General features: G+C 39.8%; 1 protein-coding gene across 1 annotated transcript in view; it reads right to left on the reverse strand.

Annotated features, from left to right (window-relative positions):
- CFAP54 (cilia and flagella associated protein 54) overlaps positions 1-26,720 on the reverse strand; it is a 322,605-nt gene that overhangs the window by 15,647 nt on the left and 280,238 nt on the right. The window contains exons 65-67 of the mRNA XM_044227472.1: positions 20,878-20,987; positions 16,688-16,829; positions 7,909-7,983 (exon numbers count right to left, since the gene is read on the reverse strand). Coding sequence (XP_044083407.1) covers positions 7,909-7,983; positions 16,688-16,829; positions 20,878-20,987 — 327 coding nt within the window. The remainder of the gene's footprint in view (positions 1-7,908; positions 7,984-16,687; positions 16,830-20,877; positions 20,988-26,720) is intronic.

Genomic DNA, 26,720 nt, shown 5'->3' on the forward strand with positions numbered 1-26,720 from the left:
GGAGGCTCATTCTTGAAACCCAGACGCTATACTGTGCTGAAGCCCAACTGGCCACACGGAGGCCACATGTCACGTTTTGGCCCACAGCCTACTCTGTGTCCCCAGCCCTCAGCCCCAAGCCGACTGCCGGCATCAAGTACCAAACCAAACTAGCCTTTGAGCCTTCAGGGATTCCAGCCCTCAGAGTCTGAATCATTCCCAAAGTGTGAGTCTTCCCAGCTGATGCTCTAGATACCATAGAATGAAGACAGATCCTTTCAAATATTTAGTAAAATGTGGGTCATTTTATGCCACTAAGTTTGGGGTGCTTTGTTAAATAATAATAGTAATTGGAACAGAGGAAAATAGGACATGCATGTGACTAAAAGTGATGCAAGCACTGGAATTCCTGTAGCCTCTCCTTCGGGATGTACTCAGATGCTTTATGCTACCCATGTTTTCTACTATAGCCACTACTTTGCTTACAAGGGCCTAACTCCAAGGGAATTCACATGGCTCTGAGATGATCATAATGTTTTGCTTAGGATGGTGCCAGGCAGTACCTATGAGTTTATGTGGATTAACTCACTTAATCCACACAACAAACCCATGAACTAAGTACTATTTTTTTTTTTAAAGTAGGCTCCATGCCCAGCACAGAGATGAACTCTAGGCCTGGACTCACAACCCTGAGATCGAGACCTGAGCTGAGGCCAAGAGTCAAAAGCTCAACCAACTGAGCCACCCAGGTGCCTGGATCTAAGTATAATTTTTATTCCCACCCTACAAATAGGGAAATGGAAGCATGGAGGATAAACCACCCGCCCAAGGTCACACAACTAGCCACGTCAGGGCTGGGCTGGGATTCGGAGCCGAGCAGTTTGGATCCCAAGCTTGTCCACTCACGACCACCCACTCATTCTCCCTCAGCCACCTATGGCTCAGTCCAGCCCCTCCCCCTGATGGCCAAGAGGGCCCAGACTGAAAAGGGGGACACTGCTCGCTTCAATGTGATGATCAGGGCTAGAGCCCAGGCTCTGGAGTCTGCCAGGCCTCACTGGGACAGTTACTAGCTGTGTGACTTGGGGCAGGTCTTTTAACCTGTTAATCTCTTTCTTCCCACTTTTATGCGAAACAATCACCCATTGAAAAACGACAACCATCATCTTCGTTAAGCATTAGCACCATTCCTCCTCTCTAGACGGTCTTCAGGGCAAGGACTCTGTCTTTCTCACCCGCGATTCCTCCTGTGGGGCCAGCACGGTGCCGTACACCCAGTGCAGCTTGCAGCTGAGCTCACGTTGGCTTGTTCTTTTTTTTTTTTTTTTAACTTCTATCTTCATTTCTGTCTCCAGGGCTTTGGAGATTTGTTCCGTTCTTTCCATCCCCATGAATAAAGCCATAAATCATGCCTTTACCACTGAACCTAGGGCTTGAGTTTTCTGCCTCATCTTTCAAAGGTCTTCCTAGTCAGAGGAAAAGGCATTCATGGGCACCCTTGATCATGTTTATATCTATCTAAGGATTCTCTACTGCCTTCCAATCATTTTCCAAAGTAATTAAAACTCCGAACCATCGGCCACAGGAGCTTCTACTAACTTGATTTCTTGTAGGGAATTATTGAACCCTTCTTAAAGGATATCACAGGGAATTTCTCACCTTCAGAATTATGTCAAGATAATAGAAGAATATTAACTGAGATTATTACTGAGGAGGGGTGTCTGGCCCCCAGGCCTCTGTGCTATCCTGTACTGTAATTACTTCGTATTTGTCTGTCTCCCCCACCAAACCAAAGGCAGGGGCTCCAGCTGTTTCTTCTGTATCCCAGTGTCCAGTCCAATGGCTGGCAAAGAGGATGCAGTTGCCAGATGTTTACTTTTCAAATGCATGGAGATGATGAGCCCAAAGTCACTAGTAATGTCTGGACTAGAACTGCAACCCAGGGGGACGTCTGGAAGATGCATCTAGAGCATTCGTTCATTTCACAAACATTTATTAAAAACCTCTGTGAGAGCCAGCAGTGGGCAGGGCAATGAGCATAAAAATGTAATAAGATCCAGTCTTATTATATAAAACCCAATCTGCTCTCATAGGGGAGACCAATATGGAAGCACATCATTAGAACACATTTTGATAAGAGCTAAGTACGAGGATCTAAACCCTGGGCCTGAGAAGAAGTGATAACAAGAAGGCAGTCTGGGTTAGGTTAACACATTAGAGTGGGTTATTTCCCATTTTTACATGATAACAGAACAAAAGATAAGATGCAATCATTGTGGAGTGATCCCCCAGCTCACAGCCAGGGTCAAAAGGTCAAAAGGGGTCATAACCGTAAAGGTGGTCTTATGGTAGAATCAATACGTCAGACATACAATTAAAGATGCTAATGACTAAACGAAGATAGGTTAATATATCTGTGACTCTGTCTCCCTCTACCTGTTCTTCTGCCCTCTCCATACTTCTTACCCAAACCTTCTTAAAGATAATAATTATTTTAGTGACCAGCCTGTGGTTGGTGTCAATATCTGATCCTAAATACATCAAAAAATGATCATTTTAGGAATCAGAAATAAGGGAACGTGTGCACACTAAATTCAGCCATGTGAAAAGGAATGCACATGGATAATGTACATAATAATGTCATGGAAGTCCTTAGAATTTATCTGTCACTAAGGATTATTTTTAATCTTAAATTCAGGTTATTTTTAAGGAAATATATTGCATAATTAAACTATTTTATGCGCAGCCGGGGCTTGAGAATCAGGCCATCTTGGTGCCCTTCCAGAGTGGAAGAGAGGAGTTTTGGATCTATTATGAGGTAAATTCATGGCTGTGAAGCCTCTCCCATGCTCTCAGTTGCCTGGCTCATACTCTCCTCTAGCATTGGCCTCTATTGCCATTTTCCTCTCCTGTGTCCAGGAAGGTAGGGGGGCTAGAGAAAACCCACAAGCCAAGTCACCTGGTGCCCCCCACAAATGTCTGATCTGTAAATCTCCACGTGGCCTTTGATTCTCTTATCTGTCCTTGCTCGGCTTCCTAGCTCAACACACCCAACAACTGTGAATATTCAAGACCTTCCTCTTTCTCTTGGAAGACCGTGCTCTCCACCCCCCCCCACCTTGCTGCACAGCAGGTAAACTTGCCTCCACTTCATGAAGAAAGTGAAAACCTCTGCATCTGAACTGCCTCAGCTTCTCCCACCCTTTTCTTCCACACTCAGTCACCCTCCCTCCCACCTTCACCCTCCCTCCTGCCAACCACCCTCCCACCCCCAGACACAGAGAAAGAGGTGTCCTTCCTCTGTTCCCAGTCCGCTCTGTTGCTCACGCTGTCAAGGTCTTTGTGTTCTAGCCTCTCCAAAGGTCCTCCTCCACTGTCTGTCCTCATCTCTTCTAAGAGGCATCCTCCTTCACTCTTAGCCCTTCCCCCTCATCGCAGCTCTGATCCTAGTGCCCTCCCGACCGGCTCCCTCCCGCTGTTCCTCCACCCCTGAAGATTCATCTATACCTGCAACTTTCACACTCTCATTCCTCAATTCCCTGTAGCATCGGCTCCCTATTCTAATGAAACATTCACTGGGTATAACTTAGAGATGCAGACCTCAGACTGAAGCAGGACTGTCTTTGACTCCTGCCTCCACCGCTTACAAGGTGTGAGATCCTGAACATGCTGCTTAATTTCTTCATTTCTAATGTGAGGATAATAAGAATAACCATCTTCACAGAATTCTTGCAATATTCAATGAGATACTATATTTAAAACACTGAGTAGTGTCTGCACATGCCATGTGCTCAATAAAAATTCTTACTAGCAGTAGCATTTGCATTAATGATTATTATCATTATTATTTGGCACTATGCTAGGTCTAGCTAGAAATCCTGAACTAAAAGGAATCCTACCAAATTCATGCAGCCAAGAAAAACTAGTTTGCAATCTTCTTACACAGTGAGGCTTATCTCTTGGCTTAGAATCACCTTTTCCACCTTTGAATCAGGCTCTGCTCCTAGGAATTTCCTTCCATACTGATTCTGTATGACTCTGGTCAGTTCGGTGTGTGCGCGTGCACACACACACACACACACACAGAGTAAATGTATTTGTATAATGTGAACCAATAGGAAAATACTTAATTTAGCTGAACACAGGGCTTTTAACATCTGCTGCTTTTGCAGTGACAAAAGTATCTACACACCAATGTCCTTGTGCAGCTGGAAGTCAATAATTACTGATGAGCAGACGGTTGTATATAATGACTCAGTCCTCCTCGTGGTCAGTCACCACAAGAACAGAAAGCATATTTTTAGCATCAGGACTGAATCCTACCTGACAACCTGGAAACTGCAATAATTTGAATCTATGTAGGCAAGGAAAGGATTACTTTGTTGTTAGTACACCAGAAATGAATTCTAATGGTCATTTAATCCCTTGTGATTACTCACTAAGAAGTTTAGCACAGAGTGCTCATTTCCTTCCTCCATTTTCTTGCTATTCTCGGTTTTTTTGGTCACAGGCTGTGGATAGCAATATTTGTTTTAATTAAGAAGACGTAGCATAGGCGAAGGCGATTGCAACAGGTGTGTTCAGTAAGGAACCAAATTGCACAGTGAGATCTCATCTCAGTGACAAATACAGCTTCACTAAGGCATGTCATTTTGTTTGTCTAACAATTTGCTTTTTGGAACAGGCTTGGAAATTCCCATGCCCCACCCCAGCACTACTAGGTAAGGGCTGCTTTCAGGGGAGGTATCGGTATGGGATTCAACTGGAGGGGGCTCCTTCTCTTGGACTGGTGGAGCCTTTCACTGCAGGGATCACAAGTCAGGATCCAGCACGCTTACCCAGTGCCTCTAGGATTCAACAGTGATGTGCATCACAAAGAAAATGCTTCCTGGTTCTTTCTCTCTCTCTCTCTTTTTTTTTTTTTAGATTTTTTTTTTTAATGTAATTTTTATACCCAATGTGGGTCTAGAACTCACAACCCTGAGATCAAGAGTTGCATACTCCCACCGACTGAGCCAGCCAGGTGCCCTATCTTTGTCTTTAACACCGTTTCTCTCCTTTTCTGTCAATATTTCAAAACAAATTTCGATTCTAAAAATCTCTTTGAAATTAGTTGACTAGGGGATGAAGAATTCACATGCGGAAGGCAGGACCACCATTAGGGGTGGTGATGATGCCTAAAACAGCTAATAATTACCAAACATTTATTTGTGCGAGGCGCTACTCCAAATACTTCACGTGTATTATTTCCTTTAGTCCTCACAGCTGTGAAGTGTTGGCATTATTACCCCCACTTTACATTTGAGAAAGCTGAAGCTCAGGGAAATTAAATAACTTGCCTGTGGTCGTACAACTAGTAAGATTCAAGGCGACGATTCCAACCCAGTTCTGTCAGATGCCCGAGCCCATTAGTGCTATGTATCCTGTGTCTTAAAATAGCAACTCCTTCTTCGGTGACCTATTTTTAACCATAGTTTGTATGAAATTAGATTAAACTTGATCTTTATTATAATGTCTCCCATGGTAAATCTATGTATTTCTATGAACGAAATTAGGTTCCCCTTTTAAAAAACTAGAAAAGGACATGAATGGCCAAATTTTTTTAAAAAAGTCAAATATTAAATTTCAGATATTTAAAAGTGGGGCGCCCGGGTGGCTCAGTGAGTTAAAGCCTCTGCCTTCGGCTCAGGTCATGATCCCGGGGTCCTGGGATCGAGTACCGCATTGGGCTCTCTGCTCTGCAGGGAGCCTGGTTCCCCCCTCCTCTCTCTCTGCCTGCCTCTCTGCCTACTTGTGATCTCTGTCAAATAAATAAATAAAATCTTAAAAAAAAAACCCACAAAAACTAAAGAGACTTTGATTCAATTCAAGAAAGAGTAACCAAGTGATACATGGTGCTAGGCACTTAAAAGTATTCAAAAAATTAAAATAAGTACTGCTCCTTATCCAAGAAACTAATGATCTAGTAGGAGAAACACAGTGTAGTATTTCAGTTCTTACTTCAAATATTATCTCCTAAGATAGGTCTTCCTGGACCACCCTATCTAATCTCTTGCCCCATTTCCTTTTCCCTTCTATCACAGGGTCTAGCAAATTTTTTCCTATAAAGGGCCAGAAAATAAATAACTTAGCCTTTCTGGGATATCTGGTCTCTGTCAAAACTACCCAACTCTGCTGCTATAGCTCATAGCAGCTAGAGATCACAAATAAACAAGCATGCTGTGTTCCAATAAATCTTTATTTATAAAATGCGCAGTGGGCCTGATGGAGTTCATAGGCTGTAGTTTGCTGACCTGACCCTACTCTAACATATAACTCCATTTTCTCTTTCATATGATTTAACAGAATCTGAAATTATCCTGCTTAGTGACTTCTTATTATTTATTATTTCCTTCCACAAAAATGGCAGCTCCAAGAGAGCAAGGTCTTTGCTGCTTGTTCACATTTGGCTCTCCAGGGTCTTAGAAAGGGCTTCCTGACACATGCACAGCTCACCCTAAAGATTTGTGGACTGACTGAATGAGTGAGTACTATTTCACAAAAGGAGAAATACTGATTGCCAACAAACATATAAACTTATATTTGGCCAGATAATTAGTAAATACGAAATAACTGAAAATGTCTTTTTTTTTCACGTACCATCCTAGAATGGTTAGCAAAATGGAAGGAGGAAGACAAGGAAGAGAGGGAAAAGAAGAGAAAGGGAAAGAGAAAGGAGAGGTTGGGGAAGAGAGCCTGTCTAGAGGAATACATGGGTAAACTGGCCCTCTCATCTACTGTCAGCAAGAGAGTGTAGATCCTGGGAGAACTGAAAGCAGACGCCTCTACACTCACGTTCACAGCAGCGTTATTTACAACAGCCAAAAGGGAAAAACAACTCAAATGACTACCTACAAAAGAACGGATAAATATACGTAGCACATCTGCAGAATGGGGTATTATCAAGCCTTAAGAAGGGATAAAGGAGTGACATGTGCTATAAGATGAGCTTTGAAAACACTGAACTAAGTGGAATAAGCCAGCCATACAAGATGAGTATGCATGACTCCACTTATGTTCAGGTGTCTAGGATGGGCAAATAGTACAGTAGAAACCAAAAATAGAGTGGAGGTTACCAGGAGCTGGGGGAAGAGGAAATGGGGAGTTATTATTTAATGGATACAAAGCTTCTGTTTAGTATGGTGAGAAATTCTGGAGGTGAATGGTGGAGATGGTTGCACAGCGTTGTGAATGTACTTAATGCCACTAAAGTATATACTTAGAGATGGTTAAAAACATAATTTTTATATTATGTATATCCCACCATAATAAACAAGTATATTTACCTTTTTACTCCAAAAACGTACTCCTAAGAAGTAACTATGAGGAGATAATACAGAAGGGTGAAATATGTATATGCTAGAATCCATCAACCTCAAGATCCTTGAATAAAAATCTAGTTGTATAAATAGAGCCTGACAACAAATATACAAAAGGGACCATTATGCTATTATACAGGCATTAAACATGACAAGGTAGACTTTTCACATAAAAATATCTCCATAACACTACTGTTACATAAAAAAAATCAAGCTATAGAATGCATGTACAGTAATAATTCCATTGATGTAAAAATTCTAATGTTTATTTATATGTGGAAAAAATTGGGGATATTCTCTAAAATGCCCATAGTTGGTTATTCTCTGAATAGCAGAGTTAAGATGATTTTAAAATTATCCTCTTTATAATTCTCTGTACTTGATTTTTTAAAAAAGAATATTTTTAACCAAAACAACATGCTATTATAAACTCCTGTTTATCACTTTTTCACATTAATTAAGGAGGGTTAGGCCCTTGATACTTTCATAATAGATGTTTTCTGTATTTCTGTTTCCATAGCAACAATAATACTTGTGAGAGAATCAGATACATTTTCAAAAAGATACATACCTCAGACAATGGTCTTACATCTCCATCAGTCAAAAACAGATTTATTATTTCAGAGCAACATTCAATAATCATGTTCTAGAAATAAGAAGAAAATAAAGTGAGGTTGAAATTACTGGTAAACTACTAGATATTTTAGTTATGAACTATTTCATTTGTCTTTTCTTGCATCACCACCTAACCCTAATTCCCAGGAGAAAACTAAGACTCATAGGTCACAGTCCCTTATATAATTAAAATTACTTGAAAAGACACAGGATGGCCATAATATATAAGATTTACTTATGAATGATACATTATTTCATTGTTAAAATTCATATGTTACAGAATTCACACCAGAATAAAGTTTTAGAAAATCACTTTTCTTCTGAGAAGAGAACCTGGGGATTAAGAGATTCAAATTCCAGAAAGGGATTTTAGCAGAGAAGAATGGTTAAGAATTGAGAATGAAACAGAGAGAGTAAATGAAAAGGAACCAAGAGTCTGTACATTACATTGTCCGTTGCTGGTGACACTGCCACACCCCCTACTGTGTGGACACAGCCTTGTTTATGTGAGGACCTCTGACCCCAGATGGACCTACTCATGTGCAGGGATGAGTCAATCAGATTCTCTATTATCATAATTTCATAGAAGGAAGGGCAAGAGAAGAGAGCTATAGTGAGTACTAACTATAGTAGCTGAAGGTCCTGACACAAACATGGAAAAGGCAGCATTGGGCTAGATGTAAGATGAATACGAGAAGGAAACAGATGTGTGAGAACTTACACACACACACACACACACACACACCCATAGTTAAGTGTAGTCTTGGCTCCGGACTCAACAGTTCCATTTTCTGTGAGGCACATTGTGTTTAGTTTCCAGTCCCTATGTATGAACTTACTTATTGTATCCTGCCACATACTGCTTTCCACCACACCTACTTTACTTGAACTAGTGTAAGTAGCCTTCCTTTACTTATAGCTAAAGGAGTCACGACTACAAGACTGTCAGAGATAAACTCTGCCTACTTTGTAAAGTTGCCAGTGTCCAGCAACAGTTCGCTTTTATTGTTGTTTAATACACATGTGTACCAGCATTCAGGAATATGAAAATGATAAAGTTACACTAATTTTTAAATTATGATTGACCAATGCTGATTGAAACCTTAAAATATAGAAGCAAACAACTAAATTCACAGTCCCAAACCATATTATATTTAAGTTTTAATAAATGCATGAACATAGAAAAGATCACATTTTAGAGTTATAAAGCTATTGCAAATTCAATTTAACAAATAAATTCAAGATGCTGTGGAACACAAAGATGAAGAAACAGACCCTAACCTCACAAAGTGTTCAATAGCTGAGAAGAATAGATTCGTACACTCCTAAGTAAAATACCAAGTAGAACATAGTCAGAACATGGGTAGGAATAGGTTAGAGGAAACTCAATGTGGGAGAAAGGAATTGTAAGGAACAGGAAAGACTTCTTGGAGGAAGGGTCATGTGAATTGAGCCTTGAATGAATAGTAGGATTTCACTGGCAGAGAATGGGGACAAGAACATTCCAGATGGAGGGAGCCATGTGAGCAACAGAACAGTGGATATTCAAGAACACAGAGCATCTGATACGGTCTTCACTGTGGTCATGTATAGGAATAATGGCAGTGAGAGTGATGAGAAACAAGGCTGGAGAGGTAAACTCAGAACATGTAAAAGTAAGGAATTTTAGAGGCACTGGCCTGAGAAAATCATGATCTGGTCACTTTAAAAAAGATACTTCTGGCCACAGTTTAAAGGTGAACTGGACTCAGAAAGAAACAAGAGAAAGAGAAATTAGCTACGAGGCTACTCAAACTGTTTGGGCAGAAAATGATCGTGGCGAGAAATGGGCCAGCTTCAGTGGGACCAAAAAAGGTGGTGGGCACTAATCAGGGTATACTACTTGGCAGTGATGAACCTTCCAGGCTCTTGGTCTACTTTAAGACAGAGAGGATACTCCTCTGAACACTGATACTCCTCTTCTTTATCTATATTTCCATATTTCTAATTGAGTTCTCAGGACTGGTTAAAGTAGGTTTCCTCCCTATAGGGAAGGTTTCAGGAACAACCATGACACGTTACTGTCATGATTTCATCAAGAGCTATCAAACAAAGTGAGACTGTCTATATCATTAATCATTTCACATAACAGATGAAGACAGCAATGTTATCTGATAAATAATTGCCTTCTGCTCCCTGTCTCAACATTTATCAAGCAGAAATTTCACCTCAACAACATCTTATTTCTTTGGCATTATTTGTAGTATACCATTATAAATATCAGAAGTTGGCTGATTGGATGCTGGGCTACCACAGAAATGTAGCCTTGAACTTGTCACACCAGGAAGAGAATTGCCAGAGGTATACTGTGTGTGGCTGGCAAGGCACTGAGAGAGCAAAGAATGACCCTTGTTCAATCTTTGCCATTTTTCCCTTAAAAAGGAGCATCTGATGATTCTATGACAGTTTTCTGAGTTACTTCAAAAATAACCATGCTGATTCTTTGACTTAGTTGAAATCCTCATCTTTTTTCACTTACGGAAAAAAAAATTCCTAAATTGTTTTCCATCCTCTAAACTCTTGCTTTCCTCATTCCTCCTCCACATGCCACCAGAGTAATCTCAGCAAATCATGGGGTGGATCATGAGAAGTCCTTCCAGGTGCTGCTCCCTCCCTCTCCTACCACGCATACCCACCCTTCCCTTTTCCTGGTCCTTGCTTACAGAACCAAGTTCACTCATCATTTTTTCATTCAACACCTACTGTATGCATCCTAAGTGGCATAAGCTGGTAATGAAAAGACAGAAAGAGAGTCCTTAAGCAGTTGATTTATGGTCTAGTGGGGAGAAAAGTAAAGAGGGACTCTTAACAGTACCATGTGGTGAATCAGAGAGGAGGAAGCACTTCATTCCACCCATGTCTTCCCATCTCTCACTGTTCACCCTATTCTCCCGCCACAACAGATAACTCATTGTCCTGAGTAGAACATTCCGTCCCTGACTTTATATCCCTTCTCTTGTTCTATCCTCAGTTGGCTCTGAGTGCCCTTCAACCAGAAGCAAGTACTAGAGAAGCACTGTGTGTCAGGGCTGTGTGTTACCGGGCTAGATATTGCATATAAGATTATGAATAAGACCCCCAGCAAGTGAGTTTTCAGTAAAGACAGAGAAAGAGCCACATAAACATGTAAAAGCCAAAACAATACAATACCGGTACAGGGTGTTTTGGGGTATTTCGTCAGAGGGCCACATCTGGATGTCAGAGAGATACTAAAGAACACCACAGTTGGGGGAAAAGCTTTAAGAGAAATTTCACTATGCATTATGAAAGGATTTCCTCTCAAATGTTCTTATGAGAGACTCCACAAAGACTTAGATTATTTTCAATGGTTTTGAACATCAGATTGATGTTTCTTTGAATGCCACATTTTGCTAAAAGAGGACGACCAGGTGGCTGGGCTCATTATGAATGACATCTAGGTACTTACAGCCAGACCCATACAATGATGAAGCTCCTCCATGACAAAGACCTACTTGTACTGATTTCTGTAGATTCTTATTTCCTCCCCAAGCCTGGAAAAATTTTTGCACATAATAGTTCCTCAAAAAGAATTTGTTAATTGATGCTAATGTTCAATATATTTTTTTCTGTTTTCATAGTCCTTTGATATTTGAGATATGTTGACTATAATTTTTTAAGATTTTATTTTGGGGGGTGGGGCAGAGGGAGAGAGAGACAGAAAATCTTACACCGGCTCCATGCCCAGTGCAGAGCACAACATGGGGCTTGATCTCACAACCCTGAGATCAACACCTGAGCTGAAATCAACAATCTGATGCTTAAATGACAGAGCCACACAGGCACCCTGACTATATACAAATTTTAATTGCCTTGTACAGTCCAGGCATCCCATAAATGTTTGCTGAACTAACCTGAGGTGAATTGGTAAACATATGTTAGGCTTTTCATATCAGTATGCTATCATTCCAAATAAGGTGTTTGTCTCTTAAAGTCAGGATGTTTTACATCTTTCATATGCTTTCAAGTCCCTGGTAAGCTCTGAAGATAACCCTAAAGCTACAACTGACAGGTTAAAATAACTCAGTCATTCTAAGCCAGTGTTGTTCATTTTAGAAGGACATACACAGTTTTCAAGCCAGAAGTGATTAGAACACCTGTTGTGTAGCCCTCTTAATACATCTCATACTAATAACTGTGTTCTGAATTTCTTAGCTTATTCCAGACTATAGGCTTTGGTGGGAGTTCGGGGGGGTAAAAAGGGGAAAGGAATAAGAAAGAGAATAAGATTCATTATCCCCCATATCAACTAAAGGCACATTTTCTGGGCCCTTCTATTTAATAACTCACCAAAAATCTATACTGTGATAGAAATAAATATAATAGATTATAGAGGTTATGAAATCCTATCCAATTCCAGACCAGAATCGATCTCTTCAAGTGTCCTAGTTAACTTCCAATTAGCACCAAGTGAAGGTTGTCATGACAACGAACTGGCAGATTTAGTGAATGGGATTTGTTATAACACAGAATATAGCTGCCTTTTTTTTTTTTTTAAAGTTCCAGCTGACATACTGGAAAAAGAGAAAACTTTATATGTTCCTTCTATTTCTCAACTTTTCAAATGTTCTGAACTACTCTGTTTGCCAATTCACCTAAACAAATAATGGTTTGTCTTCCATTTGATGACATTCTCTCATACATAGAACCAACAGAACTAAAACATACCTAAAAATGCCCTACTTAAAGCTGAAGAAACATTTTCTAAGTCGAAGAATAAGACAAATTCAAAGATTGAGCAGAGAACATCAGGACTGGAAGTCATTCTGTTTTACTCAAGGACTGATTCACTCACATATATCATTCCAATTAGGACATGAAAGCAAGCCACAAACCTTGGTTAAGGCAAGGTAGGGTCTCTGGATTCCTCCCTCTGCTTACATTCAAACGCTGCCCCATACCCCCATTTATTTGGTATTGTTTATATTCATAGTCAACTCCTTGACTGAGACATTGGGCTGATTGTGATAAATCTGATAGCCACAAGGGGCCCAGAGGGAATTTCTGATGACTCACATTCCAACCAAGGGACACAACTCTCCATCTCAGAGCACTATTTTAGTGAAATGATCATATTTTAGAGATGAGATGAAAATAAGTCCCTGAAAAGTGACTGACCCTAGGTAGAAAACTGAGTGGTAGAGCAAAACCTAGACTCCTTGCTTTCAAGGACGCTCACTCTCCTGCCTCAGACAAACTTAGCTGAAAAAATGGTTTCAGGAGAAAATAATCCTTTTCCATATATGAACTATAGAGAAGTGGATTCAGGGACAATTTCAGCAAAGAATATTCTAGACTATGGCTCTGATATGTTTGGTCTACAATTGAAAAACTGTGATTATTAAGTGATCTACAAAAGAAGTGCAAAAATGAGCTGAGTTATTTTTAAAAACAGATATAAAAGGGCAACCATACACTTTATAAAAATATGTATGTTATATTATTATTTTCTAACATATATAATCTCATGGGTTTGAGATATCTGATCTACTAGGAAATTTCATACTCAGTATTTAGTATTCAGTATATCAGTAATATCGTGAAACATCTGGTAATTCATATTATAACAAAGATACTGAAAGAATTTGGGGATTTACAACCCAAAATCTAAGATAATCAGTTCTATCATAAATCCAAGCACACAGCAGAGGAGATGTAAGTATGGGGAAGTGGCATTCCGCAAAGGCTAACTGTTCTTGACTGAAGAATCCTCATAAAGCTGGGCTTGTTGCTTTCACAATAAGGAAAAATGTATTCACTCACTCTACTGATAAATTCAGACTCAAAATGCAAATAAGTATACTCTGAAAATGAGAGTTGCCAACTTTTATAACTTCACATGAGTGCATAGATGAGGAAAACAATAAAAAAGGGCTAAAGCTACAACCAAAAGTAACATAACAACTATAATTCAATTTTTAAAAAAGGTTAAAATGGTAAAAAAAAAAAATTAGAAAAAAAGACAAAAAAAGAGCTATATCAATACTACTCTTTAAGAAGTAAAAATGTTTGGGGCACCTGGGTGGCTCAGAGGGTTAAAGCCTCTGCCTTCGGCTCAGGTCATGATCCCCGGTCCTGGGATCGGGAACTCTCCTTGGTGGGGAGCCTGCTTCTTCCTCTCTCTCTCTGCCTGCCTCTCTGCCTACTTGTGATCTCTCTCTGTCGAATAAATAAATAAAATCTTTAAAAAAAAGTAAAAATGTTTTATTATGGTAATTGACTATTAAACTTGCAAAAAGTGGTTTAAGGAAAAAGATACAGCAAACCAAATATGAAGAAAAGATCCTAAAAGCTTACAGAGAGGAAAAACAGAGCCGGGCCCCAACTGGCTGGGATTTCAACCAGGAAAGCAACAAAGGGAGGTCCCAGAATTAGAGCTGTGTGGCAGGCACTGGGGGCAGGCAGTCCTCAGTTAAGCAGAAGAAATAAAGGAACTGAGACATTATTTGATGAGCATGAAGACTTGGGTAAGAAATCTGTGGATGAACATATGAAAATTCTGATGAAATGAAATGAAGAAAGTTAAGGAAAAAAAAAAACAAGTCAAGAAGAATCAAAGCTTATACAAGAAGAAAATGACCTTAGTAAGCTATTTGACTTGGCTGTAGTAATGTAAATACTTGAATATTGATTCAACCAAAATCTGTAGATATAACAATACTCAGGAATGGGGAAAGGAGAAGTTGGGGAGAAGTTTAAGTGAATTAAATCCTTGTATACCATAATAAAATCAACAGATATATCTGAAATTGATACATCAAAGAAAAAACAATAATTATTTTAGCTTTTAGCATCGTTCCTCAATATTTCTGGCTTTCCTCCTTCTGAGCCATAGCATGTGACTTATTTGGCCAACGAAATATAATGGAAGTGATATGACAGAAGCCTTCACAGCCAGTGTGTGATTTTCCCCCTTTCTTCCCTCCTGCTACTGTGACCAGTGATATTTCATATGATTGATGTATTATGAGCCTGGATGCTGGCCTGAGGAGACATAGAGCAGGGCCTCAGTTGGCCCACTTGGATCTGAAGGCTGTTTGTTGCCTCATTTTTCACGAGTGATCCTACATATTACTAAATACATGGAAGTAGATAACGAGAAACAGCTGAAAGAGCTGAAAAGGGTTGCCTCTGCAGAGCAGGATTTTAGAGTAAGGAGAGGTTGGGTAGGAGATTGTTCCTTTTCAGTAAGTCTTGCAGAGCTGTCTGATTTTAAAAATGGCCACAATAACTAACAGAATCTATAACTCAAGAAATCGGATTAATGTGCAAATGGGAATTCAAAGAGCAAGTGATTAGGGGAGAACAAATATTTTTCTGTTCCTCTCATTTCCAAAGAGGGTAAGAATTGCCACTCCACTCGAGGAGACTTCCGGATTCCTTCAGACTTATAGCTAATTTACTGCCAGAAAAGTAGATTGACTTATCTGACTAGTGATTTTGGAAAAAGCAAAAGATCATGGTAGGTTCAGCCCCTTCTGGGCAATCTTTGCTTCTAGTTTTGGAGGCACCCAGCCTGTAGAACTGTTGGTCTCAGCTTCTAAGTGCAGTGAGTTTGGTGGGGATGGAACGGTAGTGGGGAATCCTCTGGTTGTACCGGTGTGACTAGGTGGGCAAGTCTGGCTCATTCAGGGATGAGATACTACTAAGCTCGTTTGGTAAAAGACCTAAAGCCATGTTTGCTAATCAGTCAGTTTTATCAGTTAATTCTGCTGATATTTTGATCTCCGCTATCCATCTCCTACATTTCATTCCTCAGCCGGTTTCAGAACTTAGGGAGGGTAAAAGAGAAATTAACCTCGGGGGCACCTGGGTGGCTCAGTAGTTAAGGCCTCTGCCTTCGGCTCGGGTCATGATCCCAGAGTCCTGGGATGGAGCCCCACACCGGGCTCTCTGCTCAGCAGGGAGCCTGCTTCCCTTCCTCTCTCTCTGCCTGCCTCTCTGCCTACTTGTGGTCTCTGTCAAATAAATAAATAAAACCTTAAAAAAAAAAAGAAAGAAATTACCCTCTTCTCCAAACATAGTCTATCAATCACCACAGAAACCACTCAACTATGTGATCAAATTAATAATACACCATTAAGATGTGCAACCTTTTTTGTTGTTGTTCGAAAAATACATATGCACAGAAAAGTTTGGGAAAATATATGCTTATCTGTATTTCCTAGTTTTTCTTCACACATTTCTTGAGTGATAAAAATGTTCAAACAATAGACTTAAGAATGAAGAATAAAAGAGTAATATAAAGTTACAGAGCATTGTTTCTTGATATTCACAGTGATATGTGGATGATTTCTCTAGATTGCCTTTGTATTCATTCACATCAGATTCTTTTTTTAAAATCAACATATAATGTATTATTCCCAGGCCTGGGAATCATCAGGCTTACACATTTCACAGCACTCACCATAGCACATACCCTCCCCGATGTCCATAACCCAACCACCCTCTCCCTCCCTCCCTCTCACCATCAGATTCTTATAATTGTTAAGTTTAGAAGAGCTATGAAAAAAACACTACCTATGAATCCAAAAAAAGTTGGATCATTTCTGATACTCTAAAGAGAGAAAATAGAGAACAGAAGAACCACAAAGTTCAAGTTTAGTTAAATCATGTAAATAATTAGGTAAAATGATACCCATGCTGCAACGGCAGTACAATTTTCCAAAATAACTTACTTCCATTTCCTTATCAATTGATTTCTCTTCCATTTCTTGCATTTCAGATACATTGTCATCTGAAGCAATTTCAGGAGTTGCTGGCAATGATATTTCAGCTATTTGCTTAAGATTAGATAGTTTCTCATGAATTGAAATAACTCTAAAAATAACAGATAGGTATGTATTTTACTTAAAAATGTAAGAAAGGCATTCGTTTATTGACAGAATCAATAATATATGTAAAGTAAATACAAAGTTATTTAACACCTGGATTTCTGGCATCCCCAAACATCATTCATTCAATCATTTGTTCATTTAGGAAACATGAGCAAAGAGACATAATTCTAACCCATATAAGGTTTATGATCTAGTTATGTATTCAGATATAAAATGACTGGCAAAGGCACAAAACCAAAAAAGGCACACATCCAAAATATTGATTAAGATGAAAACAAAGAAAATAAAACATCTACGTAGGCAAGGAAAGTCCAGGCAATGATAAAAGTTTGCTCCTGTGTAAATCTTGATGCCATGCTATGACTGCCTTGCTGACTTGAAGGTAAGAATTAAGGCCAGTCAATGAGCCTACAACAATGAAATGTATTGTAGGCGGGAGAGTGGAAGGGTAGGGAGAAGAATCAAGAAAGAAGGAAAATCAAAAACCAAGAAGGAAGGTAGAGGACACAGTGGCTATTATATTAAAGATGGGAAACTTCTAGAGCCACAGACCAGCGAACAGGGGGTACTCTGAAGGCAGAGGCAAACTGACAGATGAGTGGAGTCAGGAGATGCAAAAGCATTTGAAGCAGTTGAAGGAGGCAAAGAGCTACCTGGATGGCCTTGGTGATTCCAGGCTACAGGACTAGCACATGTGTGAGTGTGTGTGTGTGTGTGTGTGTGTGCGCACACAGGCGCATGCAGTCATGTTGGTGTCTCCATCCAGGGAAAGAGGGTAACTTTTATGAGAAACGCATAAATGATCCATAAAAGCAAACTGACATCAGGAATGTATGCAGGAATGTCTATTTTCTGATATTCCACAAAGTCCTCATCCACACTATGGTATAATACTTGATATCATAATGATGGTTCTCAGCAAAAGAAGGTTAAATATTATCTTTAATTAAATAAGAGGACCCGAAATTGTATGTTTAAGAAACTCTTCTACATGGGGCACCTGGGTGACTCTGTGGATTAAGCCTCTGCCTTTGGCTCAGGTCATGATCTCAGGGTCCTGGGATTAAGCCCCGCATCAGGCTCTCTGCTTGGCAGGGAGCCTGCTTCCCCCTCTCTCTCTCTCTGCCTACCTCTCTGCCTGCTTGTGATCTCTGTTTGTCAAAAAAAAAAAAAAAATATATATATATATATAAAATAAATATATATATATAAAATTATTTAAAAATTTAAAAAGAAACTCTTCTGTTAAAAAGGCAATGATTAATATGTAAAGGTCTGTTATTGAAAGTTTATTTGGAATACATCCATCTTAAAAAATGGTACTCTCCAATAGTGCTAGAAAAGCTACTTGATGCATTGGAGAGAGGATAGGACTCAAAGCACCTGGGTGAGTCATGGGTGGTTCCATCACACACCAGCATGGAACCCTCGACAAGTCACCTAACCTCTCTGGCCCTGATATGCCTCTTACTGCAAGACTGAATGATAAAACCCAGGTCATCTACTTCACAGTATTGTGTAAGGAAGAAATGATGTAACTACCTACATTCTTAACCACAAGAAACCAGGTGAAGGACAGATGATATTCTAACATACCATTCGTCACTCTAATATCCAGAGAAAGAATTCTTAGAATTCTTATTTCTCTTTCAAAAATAACAGAGCTTTCCTTTCTAATACACGGAATTGCAGGAAGGATAAAGTATTCTTTGATGTTTGGGTTTCGGGTTGTCAATAATGTCCAGAGCTGTACTCTCTGCTTCCAAAATAAATGGCCTAGTCCAACTCTGTAAAAAGCAGGCTGGGACAGAGCTGAGCAGGCTGGGCGCCTGTGCAAGAAGCAACATCAGAAGACCTAGCATCTCTGCTTCAGGCCCTGACCTTATAACTCCATTTGCCCCCAAATTTTGCCCATTATACATCTTCACCTCTTTGTCCACATCAATGCTGGGTCCAGGTTTTGAACTTCCATGATGGCCCACAAAGAAATCCATCATCCCATTTGGGCTAGACCTGTGCTCTCATTTACTGATTCATGCGCACTCACTCTCCTGGGCTGGTGGGGCCCGGCGGAGATAGGACCCAGCCAGAAGTAGAAATGTGGATGGCAGGAGACTTGAAGGCAGAGACGGTAGGGAGGCAACTGGATCTTGGTTAGAAGAGCGTAATTGATAGAACTACACAGAAACCTTTATGCGTGTTTAATGAGAACACTTTCTTTTCCTTTGCTGCCATAAGAAAAATGCAAAGAATTAAAAAATGTTTCCTTTGTGAGAATTTAATCTGGAGATTAGGAAGTGAAATGAACAACTGAAGGAGGACTGCCTAATTTGAAAAGCTATTCAGGTTCCTTCTCTAGCCTATTTTTTCTGATCTTTTTCTTACTTTGCCTTCTGAAAGATAGACAACAAGAGCAATCCTCACATACTGATCTCACCTTGACCCTCCTAAGAACACAAGGAATGCCAGCCTAGGTGAGAGAAACAGGCAGCCTTCCCCACACCACTGAGGGACAGGTTAGATGAGAGACTGTCAGGAACCTCCCTCTGTTCTGGCCTCAGTGACTGGTGCATGCCCCTAATTTTAGTAAACCTACGACTGCTCATAAACACATCCAAATTAGGAACTTTTTGGAATAAAAATGAATCCTGTCAGTTTGATTACATTCTACTCTGCAGAAATTATAATCATTTTCATTATGTGATTCTAAAAAATAAAAAATCCTGCCATGTTTCTGGATACAAAGCAAGTGCATAATTTCCCCACTTTGTTACTGAGCTGGGCTGGTGTAGGTCCTATGTCTAGATTTTCTGCCATTTCACTGGGGGAAAAAAGAAAAAAGGAAAATTAACTGAATAATTGAAAATATGCCAGTTCTTGAAACATCTCTTGTTTTATTCTCTTTTATGGTGAGGCCAAGAAGTCCTTCAAAATGAAAATCATGGAGCATGAACAAGGCTCGTCAGGGAAGAAAAGAGAAGCACCAAGTCTCTGTTCACTAAGCACTTACAAGGTGCCTAGCAGGGCAAAGAGCTGACACTGACAGACACAGGGTTTAGTAATGAGATTTGACATCTGCCCAGTGCTTTTGGCCTTTCAGAGTATGTGCATACATTGTCCGGGTTGATCTTAACAATAACCCCGAGAGGCAGGCAGAGTAGATATTATTTCCATTTTATAACTGAGGATATGGGGGCTGAGTGCAAAGAGCAATGAACAATGGAAATCAAAACTAAATGAACTACGCAATGAAAAAAATTAAAAAACGAACCAGGAACTTGGTAAAGTGAAGTAGGAAAAGAGAGAAACCAGGCAAGAGCAAAAATTAGAAGTATGCCACATTCGATGGAAAGGAAGGAAGACAACCCAGCTGAGGCAGAGACTGTTGACATAGGGAACAATATAAAAGAGGATCGGACACAGGGGACAGGTGGGACAAGGGAGGTGGTAGAGCCTGTGCTTAATATGGCAACCCAATGCAGAGCCACACGTTATTTGTTAAATACACCCCAAATTACAGGCAAAATATCGTATAGACAATATCCTCGTACTCTTTATAATCTTTAGGAAATATCAGGAACTGTTTATCCAACAATTCTAAGTACTATTATTATTCTTTTTTTTTTCAATTTATTTATTTTCAGAAAAACAGTATTCATTATTTTTTTCACCACACCCAGTTCTCCATGCAATCTGTGCCCTCTATAATACCCACCACCTGGTACCCCAACCTCCCAACCCCCCACTATTATTATTCTTATACCCAATTCATCAATAGGGAGACCGAGGCACAGAGAGGTTAAGTAACCTGTACAAAGTTAGTAAACGGCACGACTGGCATTTGAACCAAAGTGGGCTAGCTTCAGAGTTCATGCTCTTAACCACTGCAGTATCATACCCCTCTAAATAAAAGGAAGGTTCTTCTAAAGAACGCTTCTAAAACTTCTCCTGTGATTTACCTTGTACATTACTAAGACAACCTGTTCCAAAGAAAGTATCAGCAGAGTTGTGGAAAATTATTTATTACTTGCCTGTTCAGTGGAACCCAGAAAGAGCCAATAGAGACGTTGCAATAAGAGCTATTAGGTACAGCATCTGAAATATTCCGGGGTTTCATGTTATAGGCATACAACAATAAAACCTATAAAAAATTAAAAGACCTAAAATGTGACATCAAAACTACATTTGCCTCAAAATAATATCATTAAATTTTTACAGGCTTTCCTTTGAAAGTGAAAACAACTTTTTGTTTTTTCAATTCACTTTAAATAATTTTTTAAAGCCAGGTCCATGCCTAATGTGGGGCTTGGACTGAGCCAGCCAGGTGCCCCTTGTTTCATTTTTTTTTAATTTAATTTAATTTTTTTTAAAGAGGAATGATGCAAATTAGAATTGTACAAAGTTTGAGGTGAAGATAAACATCATTTGATATTATTTTTAAAGAGTCACTTTTTTTTTTTTACTACAATTAAGTTTAAATCTCAGCCTTTGAAGGCCCTCTGTAAGTTTGAAATACGTAATTAGTGCATATCCAACCTTGTTTCTAGTTACTTCTCAACATGCCCCTTTTCCACCTCTGGTCACAGCTGCTCCATGCCTCACTTATGCTTCTTCCTTCCTCTTTCCATTTCTTCAACCTACATACAACTTTCTGGTCCCTACCTCTAATTTAGAATTTATCCTAAGGCTCATGCTCTGGTAATTTCCCTGTTGTTTCCACCTTGACAATCCTTAAGGTCAATTCCATAATTAATAGCACCTGTTTATGGTCATCGTCACAGAATCTGAGATTCATAGAACCTTGGAGAGGATCTGGTCTAAATCCTTCATTTTAAATATAAGAAAGCTAAAGCCCAGAGCTGGCAGTCAAAACTGACTAAGTGCAGGCATTTATCTCTGTTTCTTTGATAATCAAACTAAAATAAGAGCAAAGTATGTCTTTAAAAAGGCATAAAACTACAAAGACAGATAAGAAGAGAGGAGGTAAAGCAGACAAGAAATGTTAGCAACACATTGAAGGACAGAAGGTACTCAGAAGAGCACTGGGTGACCCTGAAAAGGAAAGGCTGTGTCCTAACTGCCTTTGGAGGGGTTGCCAAGTGTGATGAGTGCCCTGGAAAGGCTTGGAACTGGAGATGCCAGGTATCTTAGACAACCTCCCTCCCATCCCTTCAATGAGCCCATGCAACCAGATTTGCCTACTTTCTTTGCCTTGTCTGTGGCCAAACTTCTTCCATTTTCCTCTCTGTTGAGACCAAATCAGAGATCTGTTCTCAGGGTCATTAGGAACAGGGGTGAGATGCTGAACTGAAAACACTGGAGGTGGTGTCTGGGTGACTCAGTCAATTAAGCATCCAATTCTTGCTTTCAGCTCAGGTCATGATCATATGGTTGTGGGATGGAGCCCTGCATCAGGCTCCACACTCAGCAGGGAGTCTGCTTCAGGATTCTCTCCCTTTGTCCCTCCCCCCACTCACATGAGCAGTCTCTAAAATAAATATATCTTAAAGGGGAAAAAAAAAAAAGGAAACATAGGAATTAAGTGAAAGTCTGTATTCTAAACAAGAGCTATCCCCTACCCCACTAGAGGCCCTGCCCGGGATGTAGGAAACCAGACAGTGGTTGAAAAGGATCCTTTTTGAGGAAACTGACCAGACAAAGAGAAAAGACCCATGGGTACTGACATTTCAGAATCCTGCGATGAAACCGCTAGCTCCTGCAGTTACCCTACAATGAGGTCTACAAATCAATAAGTCTAACCTGGTACACTTTTTAGCACCTTCAAACATGAATGAATAGCCAAGGGTCACCAGACATGAAATGAAAGGTAGAGGCCAAAACTAATATAAGAAAGGATTTTGAAGAGTCAGGTACAGAGAGCAGAAGAGAACTTCAATGAAACCATAATTGAGATCTTCAAACAGAATAAGACTATATTTCATCTGTAAATCAAGAGCACAGTGCTGTCAAAATGAACAGAAAAAACAAAGAGCTCTTAAAAACTAAAAAAATATGATAACAACAACGAAACAATCAACAAAAGAGTTGAAATATAAAGTTGAATATATATCTTCCCAGAAGTTCACCTTAATTTTAAAACATAGGTAACAGGGGAGAAAAGATGAGAATACTCAATCTAATAAATTCAATATCTGAATAATAATTCTAGAAGGTGTAGAGATAACCAAAGGGAGGAAATTATCAAAGAAAAAAATTCTTCTTGAACTAAAGGCTGTACTTTCCAGATTGAAAGGGGCTGTGTGGATGAAAGAGTTAAACCAAGGATCATATCATGGAATTTGAGAACGCAGGGGACAGAAGGAAAATCCCCAGAGCTTCCAGAGGAAAAAAAAATCAAAAGAAAGAACTAGGAATCAGAATAGGACCAGACTTAATAGCAATGCAGGATTGCTAGGGACAATGGAGCAATGTTTCCCATGTTTTGAGGGAAAATAATTTTCAAACTAGAATTGTAGGTCTAGGGAACAATGAAGTAAGCCTTAAAATGATGACTTTTTGTCAGACAGTCAAGGTCTCTTTATATTCTGTGTAAGTACAGGGTCAATCTCAGTCAATCTGTTGCAACCTGTTAGCATCTCAGGGGACTGTAGTCATGGTATTGGCCCTTGGCCAAACTTAAATGAAACGTACTACCTACTGACTAATGCAGCCCTGTCCTTGGTTCTGAAACACACTAGCTGGCAGGCTGTGCCGTCTTGTCAGCATTTTTTTTTTTTTTTGTAGAAAATATACATATTGATGAATTGCATCTGGATTCTATTGTTCTCTCTTTTCTATCACTGAATCTGGCCCCACATATGGTATGGACTATAGAACAGAGAGGTATGAAAGACTCCTCTTCAGATGGGACATCTGCTTTCTTGAGACCAAGATATCTTACCATATTTTGGTAGCTCATGATCTGTAGATGATGTGTGTTCTGTGCAACTGAGCAATGACCCTGGCAACTGTTCCTGAGCATCTTGGCTGTCTCTAATGGTTATCTGTACTTACTTTATCCTGCCAATCCTTATCCTTTACCAAAATCTTCCTTGAACTACTTTATGGAATATATTATATGGTGTGTTCTTTGAATAATCAGAACCTCCAACACACTCTTTGTGTGTGTGTTGTGTTGGGAAGCTGGAAGATGTGTATATTCAACATGAGAGAGCAAGTCAAGATAGAGAAAAACATGGGACCCAGGGAATCCATCTCAGAAAGAGATGAAGGAATTCTCAGGAGGATGCTGAATGGGCTCTTATGATGCTATCTGATTCAGGAGAGCAATCAGTCCAGTTTGGATCATGTCTCTGAAGAAGACAATAAAAGAATGAGAAATAAACTGATGAGTTTGGCCATATGGAGAAGAACTGTACAGCTTTTTGAAATTTAGGGAAAATGAGATATTCTAGAATACAGAGAAACATGAAGTCAAACAAAAATAAAGCAGGTGTTTTTTTTCTTTAGGATAGAAGTCAGGAAGTAAGGAAATAGACCTTATTTGGTTCAGCTGTGAGTGATATTTACACAGTTGTGAATAACAGCTATGGGTTTAAGAATTATGACAGAACTCATTTAAGAGAATGTGTGGAGCGGAAGAATGTACGTGAGGGGTAAAAAAACAGGTTGATATTTGCCTTCATCTTCCACAGCAGTGTGTGAGGTGAGGTTCATCACTCAAAGAATTGTCATGTGAGCATGTAATTTAGATATATGGGGGGGGGAACCCAACCAAGAGACAGTTGAGAGTTAAAAGTAATTGTATCTAATGCTGGAATTCTGGGATGTGGACAGCTAGACAGAGAAACGTTATTTTTATTCGTTAAAAGTCTTTTAAATTTAGTTTTTCAAACTATAGTAAATTTTTGATGAAACATTTCTGAAAAGAAAATGAAATGAATCCCAGAGAGATTCGTCTGTCTTATGGTGTTTGCTCTTGCTTTGTGTTTGTTAACCTTGACTCCCAGGCTAGCATACAAAATCCCTGTGGACAGGAGTGACATCTTGTACTTTTTTAGTAGTGCTCACAGCACCTGCTACATGTTAATTAATATCTTCATATTTCTGAAAATTTCATTACATCTTGTAAGAGCTATTGAAGTTCCCCAAAGCGTGTTAATGGAAAAATTTAAAGGGATAATATACTTTATATTTAACCCCTGATAATGACTTTTTTCCTCCTCAGGCTGACACTTGTCAATGCTTTTGCAATACAATTTTAAAACCTTTTCTAACTGAGCATGGCACAACTGAATTCAAGGTGTAACAGTCAGAAATCAAACGGGCTTGGATAAAATAGGGCAGTAGTTAAACAACCAACACTAAACTCGCTTGCATATTTGTTGTGAGCCTGGGCTTTGGAGTCAGAGTGCCTGGGTTTGCTTCTACCACTTACTGGCTGTGTGATTTGGGCAAATTATGGAAACACTACGCCTTTACTTACCTCATTTATAAAATGGAGATATGGTAATCCCCATCCCGTGGATCATGTGAGGATGAAGTGAGTCAGTGTGAAGTGCTCAGAACATCACTGCTGTGGTTGTGAGCCTCATGACCATTCCTGGCTCCTCGGCCTACCTTGCTTGGTACCTCACTCTCCATATTCTTTTGGACCCAACCCAGCTTCCCATCTGACCACCCAGGCTATCTTCATTGAATCCATGTGCTTAGTTCTATTCCCAACTGTCCCAACTTCTCAGGGTAAGTGTTACCCTATAATACCTTGCATACTCAGGACTGGATTCTGTAGAAGATAATACACCCATGTTGAAATTTCCAATGCTCCCTTTCTCACTTCTGCAAAGACTTGTTTTTCAAAGGCAAAGAAGTGATGTGTCTTTGACAAACATTGAGGAATAGTGTATTTAAACTGACTTGACTGGGGAATCTCTTAACCACAGCAAAGGGTGAAAAAAGAGTCCCTCCTCTGCTAGATGGACTTGATTCATTACTTCCTCACCTTGGTATCTTAATCACCTAACAAAATGCCTGGTATACAGTAGCACTCAATCAACACTTTATTAATTAGTTAGTAGCAGCTAAGCTATATGCATGTTATAAAGAAACCCATATGAAGAAACCCCCAATTGGGAACTCTGGTCCCCATTTTCATTTTTGTCACTAATAAGTTATGGCATTATTCAAGTCACTCTACCCATAAGGGACTTGGCTTACTCAGTAGAATGAGAGCATCAGATAAACATTCTCTCAGTTTCTTTTCAGTTCTGAAATTTCATTTGGGTGATACTAAGAGAAGCCAGAGAAGCTTTCCAGCAGAGCCTACTGCTTAAGCTGCAATGCAGTAGCTTCTTGGAGAATCATCATTAGAGCTATGGGGTAGTTTGGAAGCACTGGCCTAACCCAGTGCTTCTCAGAGTTAAACATGTATACATTACTTGGGAGATATTCTGATTCAGTGGGTCTGGAGGGAGACCTGAGATTCTGCATTTTTAGTGAGTTTCCAAAGAATGGCAATGCTGCCGGTTCTTCACTCTTTGATACCAGTCTCTGCCTCCTTTATGCAGCCTTTGTCTTCCCCAGCTTCCAGAAAGAGGGTGTAATTTTGGGTCTCATCTGCTGTACCAGCTTCCCACTAGTCACTTGGCCAACAAGACCCAGAATCCAGGGCACCTCAGAGGGAAGCCCCAGGCATCTGTATGATCTCTGAATTAGAGCACTGACAACACTGAACTTTTGCATTTACTATGACTTGGTAGTTTCCCCAGGAACCCTAACTCTTCCTTCAAGATATAGGACTGAGCTTATCTTGAATGCAAAGTCTGCTTATTTGGGACCATGAAATACAGTCTGGCTCTAGCCAGGGCTATAAAGATCTCCAGAAAGGATCACCAGCTCCATATCTCTCGTTCCC

This window comes from Neovison vison, chromosome 12, assembly GCF_020171115.1.
Source record: "Neovison vison isolate M4711 chromosome 12, ASM_NN_V1, whole genome shotgun sequence".
NCBI lineage: Eukaryota > Metazoa > Chordata > Mammalia > Carnivora > Mustelidae > Neogale > Neogale vison.